This window comes from Macaca fascicularis, chromosome 5 (assembly GCF_037993035.2).
Source record: "Macaca fascicularis isolate 582-1 chromosome 5, T2T-MFA8v1.1".
Taxonomy (NCBI): Eukaryota; Metazoa; Chordata; class Mammalia; order Primates; family Cercopithecidae; genus Macaca; species Macaca fascicularis.
Genome location: NC_088379.1, coordinates 108,018,769 through 108,030,628, shown reverse-complemented (window position 1 = coordinate 108,030,628; position 11,860 = coordinate 108,018,769). Strand labels below are relative to the sequence as shown.

The following is an 11,860-nucleotide window of genomic DNA, read 5'->3' as shown; positions in this document are numbered from 1 at the left end:
GTCTCAAGATTTATTTTCCTTTCACAGCCATCTAACAGTGAAGCATGGTTTCACTTTACACTTGAACCGCTATATCCACCAGATACAACCTTTGCCTCAAACACCACACTCACTTTACACAAACCTGTTGACATCACACCTAAGTCAGCTTTTCTTGAGCCTCCATATGAACAAATAAACATGCCTCTGATCTGCGGATATCCCGCCAGGAAGTGCCGGCTTGGGTAGTGCTGGCTCAGCTAGCCCGCCACCGCTACCGTTGGATTTCCTCTTTCTCCTCTGATTTTAAGAAGTGAGACAAAAAAAGCAATTCCTGTTAATCATGTAGACAATGCAAGGGTCTCCAGGTTCCATTTCAGGAAGCTGGTTTCATCAAGGTCACGAAAAGGTGCATGCGTATCTGAGACCAGAGAGCAGTTAGGGACCCCGACACGGAGGTGGCATCAGGTAACCCTTAGGGATGAGGGTAGGGAAGAGGGCCCGGCTGATGCTGGGAATGAGCAGCGCAGGCGGAGGGAAGGCCGGCGGTCCTGCGCCCCGGCGTGGACGCGTGCGGGACTTCAGGCTGGAGAAATGGGTCACCACGTGCTATGGAGGCGGGGACATGGCCCTCCTCCCCTTATTTGTAAAGAGCGCCGGAGCGGATCGCGGAGTTTCACTGCGGACCTGTCAGAGATACAGAGGTTGTGGGGGCGGGAGACAGAAAGAGAGAGATCCAGAGACCGAGTCTCACGTTGACACGCAGACAGAAAGACGCAGAGACAAACAGAAACAAACAGATAGGAGAGGTGAGAGGCCTGATTAACTTGCCAAGCCCAGAGAAGAGATCCGGGGAGAGGGAGGGTCCCGTTTAGACACACAATCCCCAGGATTCCGGAAGAGCCCCTTTCTGCAGTTCCTTGGGGACTGCACGTCTCACCTCTTCTAAGTTTGCGGCGGAGAGAATAAAGCAGAAAGACAGGAAGAGGAGGTAGAGTTCTACAGTTAGTGTGGTTTTAGTTTTTCCTAAGAAGTGGCGTGGTTTGGGGCTTTATATCCGGGAGGAGCATATGTACGCAAATACTGGGGCGTTTGCAAACCCGGATCCGGGGCGTCTGGCCCCATGCCCGGCCGGGCTTTTGAGGGCTACTGCCACGCAGCGTTTCTGGAGCCGGCCGGCTGGTGCCCTGGTGGCCTTTATCTCTGTCCCCCTTTGTCCTCTTTATCTCAGGCTCTCCAGGAGGCCGGGGGGCCCACTCCGCCTATCGCTCCCCGCGGCTACGCTGCCACTTCAATGCCCCGCAGGTCGCGAGCTGCTGTTCTTTCGAAGGCGTCGGAGAACCAGAGGCGTCCCGCGCCACCTCTGACTCGGAGCAGCGCCGAGCACTGACGCTCGCGCCCTTGGGCACGGACGCCAGTGCGCCCGCGCGCGTCCCTCTGCGCGGCAGCCAGTCGCGGGCCCTCAAGGGGAAGCCCAGGCCAGGATGACCCCGGGCCGGGCGGTGGCCGGGCTCCTGCTGCTGGCGGCCGCCGGCCTTGGAGGAGTGGCGGAGGGACCAGGGCTCGCCTTCAGCGAGGATGTGCTGAGCGTGTTCGGCGCGAATCTGAGTCTGTCGGCGGCGCAGCTCCAGCACTTGCTGGAGCAGATGGGAGCCGCCTCCCGCGTGGGCGTCCCGGAGCCTGGCCAGCTGCACTTCAACCAGGTAAGGCCGCCAGGCCCGGGCAGCCCTCTGTACTGTGGGTGTCCCTAGACTTCACTTTGTATATGAGCCGTTTTTATTTGGGAAAAGGGCAGGAGAAAGAATCTTGTTTTATTTCTGAAGTAGAAGGCGGTATCTGGTGACACTTTTCACTAGACGAGGCTAAAGGATTAAAAGGTTAATATTGTTAAGGGATTTGGCAGCCAGAGACTGCAGTTTTACGCCCGATGAACTGAGAGGTCAGACTCTTGTGATTATAAGGTTTTATTGAAAAGTTTATGCAGTAGTTGAGGGTGTGACGCCACCTTAACATGCTTTTTAGATAGGAATGAGTTACTTAAATCTTCCCAGAAAGATAACGGCTCACACACTTCCTACAAGGTCAGCAAGGAAGAAGATTATCACATGCCACCCTGGTTAACAGTTGCCCGGTGGGTAACCAGTGCCATTTGAAAACGAGATATAATGTAGTTCTGGCTCCTGTGTACATTACATGAGGCATTCAGGGCTGAAACAGGGGCGGCCTTGAGACCAAGCTTCTAATTTGGTCATCCAGATGGTGGTAGACTAGGCTTATATTGTTAGTTCCTTGTCATATGTCAGGTCTAATATTTGATTCTAGTATTTATCCAAAATGATTAAAAAAAAATTCTTCAGTATATAAACAGGGTACTACTAGGCATTTGGTAATACCTTGGCTTTGAGAACAGCTTGGAACTACCTAGGAGCAATTAAACATCATACCTGTTTGTAAACATAAAATCAAATTATCCTAATTATTTCTATAATAAATACTCTGTGATTGGGTAATTCTTAAAATTGTGAAGTAGACAAAGTGTAGTTTCTGCATCCTTCCGAAACTGCTCTCTGTCTTTTAAAACTCAGTTAATTCAGTGCTTTGACTTGTTTTCCTTTACTCCTGTCCCACTGACAATTGCTACTGGAGAGCAGAATATAGTATTTTCCACATTGTTTGTCATTTTTGGACGATGTTAGTTTGTTACAAAAAGTTTTTGGAGTCCAAGATGTTTGGGAAATGCTGCATACTATGCTCTTGGAAATTTGGCGTTTCCTAATGAACATGACTTTAGATTACAGTTAGGGAAACTGTAATCAAATAAATTCCATGTTAATAACATTATAGGTAGATTGGTATTCTTTTTGTTAGAAATATCTTACCACAATTAAAGTATATGGGCCTTAAGGAAATGTAGAACTTTCTGACGCCATGACGTATCAGAGGTGGTCTCTCTTTGACCTAGAAGGGCTTTGTGGTCCCCTTATGCATGTTCTTTAGTAAATTGTCTATAGTTCCAGTTCTGAGCATGCTGTTATATCTGGGGTAATATCTGAGAAATGATGTGTTGGAAAAATGGAAATGCCCACAAATTATGCTAATATTTAAGAAAATAAAGTATTTGCTGTCTAGTTGCATTCTTTTCTTATCAAATACGGGGAACAGCTGAGCTGACTCCAGTATTTCCAGGTAGGTATGGTCATGCGCTTGGAAAGAAACTTAGAGGACTGACTTGAAGCTGCGTATCTGTAGCCCACACATTGTTTTGACTTGCATGACCTCCTTATCTTGCAGTGTCTGGAGGTGTTGATGAATTTTAAAGGGGCAAAAGACCTCCCCGCACCACATTCACAAAGACATTGGAAAACATGCCTAAATTATTTAGGAAAATTGGTTAAATGTACCAGTAATATGATTCTCTGTTTATTAGCAGGTAGGATGTCTCAATAGGTAAAATTATATGTATCTTGCCACCTTTTTTTCTCATTCTTATGTTTGCATATTTAACTGCCCTCATTATGGCCTCTGTGGGCAACAAAAAGAGACAGGAAGAAGCTCATAGTTACCTTGGAAAGAAAAGGAAGCCAAGGAAAATTTGCCACTTAATCAGCCTAACAAACATCTCTTTGATGTTCTCTCTTTTTCTTTCCTTTTCTTTTTTTTTTTTTGAGACTGAGTTTCACTCTTGTTGCCCAGGCTGGAGTGCAATGGCACGATCTCGGTTCACCGCAACCTCCGCCTCTCGGGTTCAAGCAATTCTGCTGCCTCAGCCTCCCGAGTAGCTGGGATTACAGGCGTGTGCCATCACACCCAGCTAATTTTGTATTTTTAGTAGAGATGGGGTTTCTCCCTGTTGGTGAGTCTGGTCTCAAACTTCTGACCTCAGGTGATCCGCCAGCCTCGGCCTCCCAAAGTGCAGGGATTATAGTCATGAGCCACGGTGCCCTGCCTGATGTTCTAAAAAGTCCTAGTGAAAACAATAATCATTGGTTAAACGATGACAAATGAAATACCAATCCAAAAGAATCCATCGATTTGCTGGTAGTTGACGGACTTGAGCCCACGGCATTTGTGTATGCTCCAGTGTGAAACCACCCAATTCTGGAGTAAAATTTTAGAGTCATTAATGCTTACATACCCTAAAGAATACAACTTCAGTTTCCTCATAGGGTGGAATAAACAATGCACATGTTTATTGTGAGACACTGGTTTTTGACTTTGAAAAAGGCTAATAAAATTTGTTTTAAGGTCCAGGAATTTACTGAATCTTCTACAAGACTTAGTTTTCAAATAACTGTTCTTTTGGTTGAGGGCTGTGATATTTATTAGGTCAGCTTTTCTCAGGTGATAGACTAATGAACTCTGGAGATTTGTTAGACAATTTTGGAAGGTTTTCTAAATATTTTTCTTCTGTATCCTTAAGTAAGTACTATTAAATTAGCTTGTTGCTTTGGGATATCAAAGAGGCCTGAGTTCAAACTGTAGACAGTAGAACAATTGAGCCAATAGTTTTGCTTCTTATAGCTACTGACAGTGCAAAGAGTTAGATAGAAACAGTAACCCAAACAACAAAGAGGAGGGAGCCCTTTTAGCCAAATGGGTCTCTGGAGCCCTCATTTCTGGATAAAGGTCTGATCTATTGAGGGGAGTTCCGAGCATACACAGGGAAGCCCCAAATATCTGGATACTCCTGGGTTATTAATCTAGGACATTTAAGAATGGCCTCAGTGCTGCCTTTTGTTTGTTCAGGTGTTCCTTTCTCATTCTTCGAATGTTCCTTTCCCTCATTTCCTCTTTCAATTACTGTATTTTCAAGTTCTTATGTGTAGATAGTGGTTAAACAGCCTGATAGAAGGAAGATCCTATTTTCTGAATTATCACACTGAGCTGCTGGAAATGCCTCCATTCAGAGAGTTTCTTCTTCTGATACATAATTTTTGATATATATCTTGCAGCCCATCTCCTGCATTGCACATAGTTTTTTTCTTCTCACATTTCTACCATCACCTGGTTGCCAGGTTCTATTTTTAACCTTTTTCAATTTTCAATATTGAGTCTTCTCAAAGCAACACTCTTTCTTTCGAAAAACTTCCATGAACTGTCTCTTAGCTGGTAAACTCTAAATCTTGAGCCTAGCATTTATGGCCTGATCGTCCTGTGTCATCCTACTGCTCCAGACCTAGCACCCACTAAACTAAACTACTCACTGCTCTATGGATTCCCATAAGCTTTCGCTTAACCACTTCTGAGCTCATTATCTTCCTTGGACCCTTCCTGCCTTTGGCTGAAATGTTCTTCGTTTCCTTAAATTGCTCTGTGAAAATCTACTTTCTTAAGCCCAGTTAAACTGCACCATAAAACCTTTCTGGGGTATCACAGCCAGCACTGATTTACTGATTTCTGTATTTTCTGAATTCCTGAAATATTTTTTACCATGCTAATGTCACTTAACTATTCATGTGTTCTACAGACATTTTAAATGTCTGCTGCACTCTAATTTGAGTGGTTATTTTAAAATACAAATCTGATCATATCATTCATCCTGTAAAACAATTCAGTGCCTTTTAGATAAACTTCAAACACTTATAGTGGCTTTAAAGTCCTTTTCTGATTTGGTCCCTGAGTGTTTCTTAAACCTTATCCTTTGTCACAGTTCTAATTTTAATGGACCATTTACAGTGCCTGGTTCTCTAGAAATACCTGATTATGCTCTGGTATCAGTTTAGACATTACTTCTTCTGAGTAGCCTTTCTTGATCTTCTCAAGAGTGTAGTCGAAGTCCCTTCAATGAAATCCTGTATTTCTTGGTGCTTGTGCAATTATAACATATTATATATTGCAATTATATTATAACAGGTAAATTATTTTATATGTATTGCAGTTTTCTGCTTATGTGGCTATAACCCCTGCTGCCTCCCTCTACCCTCCAAAAGATTTTTAACAAGTTGAAGGGCATGGTCTGACTCCTCTCTCTAGGGACTAGTGTAGTGCCTGGTTTATAATATGTATTCATTAGAATTTTTTTGAATAGATGGGTGAAGATTGTTTAAGATGAGGTCGATAATTTGAGTGCTTACATGACTTTACAGTCTATTGGAGGACATATGACATATGCACATATAATTATAATGTGTGATACAGTGATACGTCTGATTAAGGAACAACCCATTTATGCCTAAGGTTGCAGTTTTTTGAATTTTTGCAATCAGACCTTGGCAATGACCTTCAGCAGAAGGATATAAATAACTTCCACTAGGAATAAATGTGTTTAAAAACCAAAGTGGGATAAGACCTTTGTTTTCAGAAAATTAATCTGATGTGAGAGTGTGGAATGTATTGGAGTGGGTCAAGGTGGGAGCTAAGGAGCCATCCATCCACAGTGGATTTCGTGAGATGTAAGGACCACTTGAATCTGGAGAAAGTCAGAACGTAATATAAAGGCTCTGCCTGCAGAGACTTCTAGAAGAGCAGGCATGGCTGAAGAGTATGCAAAAGGCCCCAAAGATAAGCCTTTTCTATTTCAATATTTTGCCTGTAATGGTTATTTATTTAAGTATTGTTAGATCTCTTCCTTCATTATCTTCTGGCCCTGTGATGCCAGAGAGGGAGAACGAATAACTCTGGGCTCATATTAATGGTGGCCAGGCTAGTGGTATGTAGCAAAAAGGAGTGTATGTATGTGTGTGGATACTGCAAACATGTTGTTTGCATTGCCTGTTGTCATCTACTGCAGTTTTTCCTGGGGTAGGGGTAATGATGGGTTAGATGAGGGTGTTTCTGGGAAGCACTGACTGTGGACAGAAGAGATAAAGAACATTAGTTCTTCTTCTTCTTTTTTTTTTTTTTCCTCTTTATGGGCTGAGAAATGGTGGGGGTAAACCTTCTAGGAATGCCTTCTAACCTGCTTGTTCAGGTGAGAAACTGGAAAGGCAGGACAGAGGGTGAGGTTACCTGGGTCTGTTGTCAAGAATCCTCCAAGACAATGGCCCCATTCTGATCTATTAGATCACTCTCACATAAGGTGATTGTGTACAGTATGTTGATTGTATTTCAAGGCTTTGGGAAAATGAGGGACATTCGTAATTCATTTGACTGTGATGTCAAGAGCTTAGTTTGCCTTGATGCCAGGTGTGATTGGGATCCATTAGGAAAATGCTTTTCATTCCTTTCATATCTAACTCCCAAAATCACATCTTTACCCACTATTCTAGGAGTCATATGAACCCTTTTATATGTAATATAATAATTATAGCTAGGATTTATTGATCTTTTACTATGTGACATTACTTCCTTAACCAATTTATTTGTATTATCACATTTCATACTCATACCAACTCTATGATAAAGGTCCCATTATTATCTTCATTTTATACGTAAGAAAAATGTGGCACAGAGAGGTTAAGTAACTGGACCAACGTCATGAAGTAAGTAGTAAAACCTCAGGCAATCTTACACACTATGCTATAGTGCATTTTTTGAATTACAATCTAGAAAACCATACTTTCTCTAGCTAGAGCAACCGTGACCTTAGATTTTGAACTACGGACAGAAGTTACTAGTCATCCACTGCCTATCTGGCTACATTGCTTAGTCACATTAAGGAAATGGTACTAGAGCTGCGGAGGCTAGGATGATGATGACTTTTATCCTCAGAGACCTTATAATTAAGAAATAAGATGGAGGCCGGGCGCAGTGGCTCTCACCTGTAATTCCAGCACTTTGGGAGGCTGAGGCGGGCAGATCACGAGGTCAGGAGATCCAGACCATCTTGGTTAATACGGTAAAACCTCATCTGTACTAAAAATACAAAAAATTAGCTGGTCGTGGTGGCGGGCACCTGCAGTCCCAGCTACTGTGGAGGCTGAGGCAGGGGAGAATGGCGTGAACCCGGGAGGCGGAGCTTGCAGTGAGCCAAGATCGTGCCACTGCACTACAACCTGGGCGACAGAGCGAGACTCCGTCTCAAAAAAAAAAAAAAAAGAGAGAAGAAATAAGATGGAAACTGTGAAAAGTGACTATGGAAGGCAAATCTGCAGTAATCACGAAAGCAGACATTGTAAAACATATCACAAGGCCATATATGATTGTCACATGGGTACTAGAAAACCTACTAGTTTAGAAAGGTGAGGGATTTTGGGGGGTTGGAAATCCCTCATGGAAAAGTTACGACTCAGTCAATTCAGCTTATCTCGTTTGGGTTTTAAAAAGTTTATTGATTGAACTCTTGCTTATACCAAATGTGATGAATTTTCATGTGAATTACATGAATTCTTTTTTAGAGGATGAAATTTTCTTTTACTCTTTCATATACAATGAATTTTTTTAAGGGACTATAAGCGACAATAGTACTTTCTTCTATGGATAGACTTCAGGCATGTCTAGTATGAAACCTTTCAGTCCATTTGTCACTTTTATGCTAGTTTTCTGCCAATGAATCCACTGTCTCTTCTGGCAGTTTAGAATGGAAATCTTCCCTTATGATGCCTCTGAAGCAATTGCATTCTTAACTGCACAACACTGGAGCAAGTGGTTTGTGCATAGGTGTTAGGGAATGAGTTGAAGCAAGGAGGGAAGAGTAGGTGAGCCGAGCCGAGTACTTCAACAGAATCACTGACTCCTTATATAGGTAAGACAGTGCTGCTAGGAGGCAGTTTGAGCTTTCTCACACAGTTATCAGGTGAACTTTCCTGAATTGGGATAGGTCTTTGTTTCTCTCTAGGGATGTTCTCTAGAGATGTTCTCTCATCTGGGTGAGAGATTTGCAGCTGTTATGCTTTCCATGGTTTATTCTTATCTTGGGTGATATTGAGGGGCAGGGACTTAGTTTTCTGCTTCCTAGTCATAAAAACCCATTACTTTTCAACCATAATAATCGTTTAAAGGTGTTTTCTTTGAATTTAACATACTTTTAGTTTTTTTGTTTTTTGTTTTTTGTTTTTTTTTTTTAGAAAAGTGAATTTCTTTTGGTGGTAGTAGGGATTGGGGGAGAAAAATAGGAATATAAATAGAAGTGGAAAATAAGGCCTGAAGTTGAGAAGGATCAGTGATCCTCAGGAAAAGGAAAGCAACCTCTAATGAAAGTGGTTTAATGTGGCTGGTAATGGGTTTGCAAGTTATTTGTATTCCAAGTGGTGTTTCCTTAAGGGATGTACACATTACTAAGTGCAAACAGCTAGTATTAGGGTCATTTACAATGCAATTTATTTTTAAAAAAGAATGTTTACTCTAGACTACCTAAAAAACTATGTAATTTTCAGAATTTTCCCATTTCCAACTTTATAAAACAGTAGATTCCTGTTTGCAGTCAAAACTAATTAATTTATTCTCACACTATTCCAATTGTCTGTTTCAGTAGTCTTGAGATTTATTTTATAAAGAAATGGAACTTTCATCCAATTACCTTTGTGTTGATAGGATTTGGGAGCATTGAAAACATTCAGAATGGAGCCTTGTTTCATTTGGCTTCCGTCTCTTTCTAAGATACTCTGTTGTTTTTCTTGGCCTGAAGTTTAAGGAGAATAAAAACAAAAATCTGTGAGTCTAGATTAAAGGTGAACCTGAAATGTAGCATTATGCCCTCCAAGGTCAAATATTTAACACCTTGACTTTTTTTTTTTCTTTAAATAACTAATTGAATAGCTAGAGAAAAAAAATCAAGTGAGCATTGATAATGCCTCTAAGTCTTTAGTTTTTTGAACCTAATTAAAAATAATCCTTAATTGTAACCAGTTTATTTGGTGAGCTTCTTAGACCTCTAACTATCTTAGAGAATACAGCATAATGGTTTACAACTTGGCTTCTGGAGTCAGGCAAGCCTGGGCTGAAATTCTAATTCTCTTGTTTACCACCTGGGAAATCACAGGCAAGTGACTTAACCTCTTTTTGTAATCCTTAGGTTTTACATCTGTCAATTGAGAAAAAAAGAGCCTTACTCATAGGACAGCTTTTTGGACTAGAAAATAAGAACAATATTAACATTTATTGAGCATTTAATGTATTTCGGGCAGTTATATATTTAGTATATGTGCCAACTCAATAAAGATATAAGACATTTTTAATTACCTGCATTGCTTCCAATAATACGTCATACAAAAGACAGTTTATGTAAAATACTTAGTATTGGGACTGGCTCAAATTATGTCCTCAATACATAGTTATTATCATCATAATACTATGTTACTCGATATAGCTACATTATCCTTAACAAAATTGTCTTCCATTGAAGATCTGAACACCCAAGGGTCTGTCAACTTAAAGAAGAAAGCATAGCCATAAAAAGACAGTAAGAATTAATGAAATAAAAAGATCAGTGAGAAATAAGTCAGTCCAGTGCCTTTGATTTCAGTCTTGGTTTCCATGGTGACTCACCTTCAGAAAGACTTTTACAGTTTACCTCCACTTCACTTTCACCAAGCACTGGCAGTAAATCCTTGAAAATGTAAACCTTAGGTGTAGAGACTACTAAAATAATTTGAGTACTTCAATATGCATTGAAATTATTACCTCCCCTCTAGGGGACTTCTGGTGCTACATTTAGGAGTTGGCTCTATTTTACTATTTTTGCCGCAGATGGGCATCACCACTGAAATGTGAATGCTTGGGGAACCATATAATACTTCCAGAAATGGATAGAATTGTGGTTTTAAATTGAGATCTACTTCTAAATCTATATGGACCTCTATATGGATTTTGCAAGCCAAAGAATCCAGGACCCTCTGCGTTTAGCTGAACCCTGTTGATTAGAAAGCAGATAAGAGAATGAGACCATTTTGTTCTAACAGGAAGGAGTGAGAGATGTATCTCTTCAGGGGCAGGGAAACAGAAAGTTAGCTCAAACTTCAGTGAACAGTAAAATCAGTAGACTGATTCTGAGCTTGGCAAAAGATCCTACTTTATATAAATATTCATCGTATGTTCTATAAAACACACAGCCCCTTATGTTAAGAGATGCATGCTATGATGGTCCCAGGTAATAGAGTTTGAAATATTAAATCATAATGCTCTACAGTTTTCTTCAGGAGCAGAGTTCCCCAGAACATGAGTATATTATTTGGTTACTTCACCTACACATATTAGCAGGAACAGCTAGACACTGGCTCTGTCTCTAGTCCTGGGATGAACACTGTTTAAGTAAATGTTGTGGGCAGGGCCTTTACCGTGACAGAGGAAACAGGTCCTGTCCTAGTAAGAATATTTACTAACAATTATGGAGCACTTCTTGTGTTCCTTGTGTTCCAGGCATCCTGCTCAGTTCTTCCTTGGACACCATTCTGTTAATCCTCCTGATCCCATGGAGTAAACACTCTTGTTATTCCCTTGAGGAAATTTAACTTTAGTTAGGTTAAGTAACTCAAGTCAGATGACTCATATTGGCAGAGCACATATTCCATTCCAGGGTGACTGGATTCCCTAACTGATGCACTTTCCACTGTTGCCTCTTATGCTGAAGAGTATCATCCCACAGAAGGACTTATTTTCCAAAGAGCCAAGTGCCTCTTGTGTCATCCAAGTGTCTGGATGTCAAGCTGGAACTAATGCCATTTTCTTGAAGCCACTGGGAACCGTACACTCATTTATTTGAAGCAGGAATATGTTCTCTGCTCATGTTCCCCTCTTGTTTGAGTAAAAAGAGGGGAAAAAAGTTTTTTCTTCCCCTTGTTAAAGTTGTACTTGCAATAGTCAGGGCTGGCCCTAAAACTCATTATTACTTCCTCTACAAAGTAGTTTTTAATCTTGCAAAGTTATTTCCTGACAATTAACATTTGATACTCAAAACAGTATTGTGAGAAAATTGGGACATATCCGTTCCCCCAGAAATTGAGATACGAGTAAGTCATTTGGTAAAAGTTAGACAAAGTGCCCAAATTTTTCTGGGAGACCAGAC

The 11,860-nt window shown here is 41.1% G+C and overlaps 1 protein-coding gene across 9 annotated transcripts in view; it reads left to right on the top strand.

Annotated features, from left to right (window-relative positions):
* The first annotated feature begins 649 nt into the window (after window positions 1–649).
* Window positions 650–11,860, top strand: part of SLC39A8 (solute carrier family 39 member 8) — an 85,702-nt gene continuing 74,491 nt past the window's right edge. For 5 of the 9 annotated variants that reach the window (XR_012434976.1, XM_074040220.1, XM_005555550.3 and 2 more), the window contains exons 1-2: window positions 650–788; window positions 1,211–1,682. Coding sequence is in view for 4 of the 9 variants with exons in the window: in XM_005555550.3 (XP_005555607.1) it covers window positions 1,464–1,682 (219 nt within the window). In the remaining 5 variants the exon portion in view is untranslated. Of the gene's footprint in view, window positions 971–1,210; window positions 1,683–11,860 lie in introns of those variants that run through there. The other 4 variants (XM_074040221.1, XM_074040215.1, XM_074040219.1 and 1 more) reach the window with 3 other exon arrangements.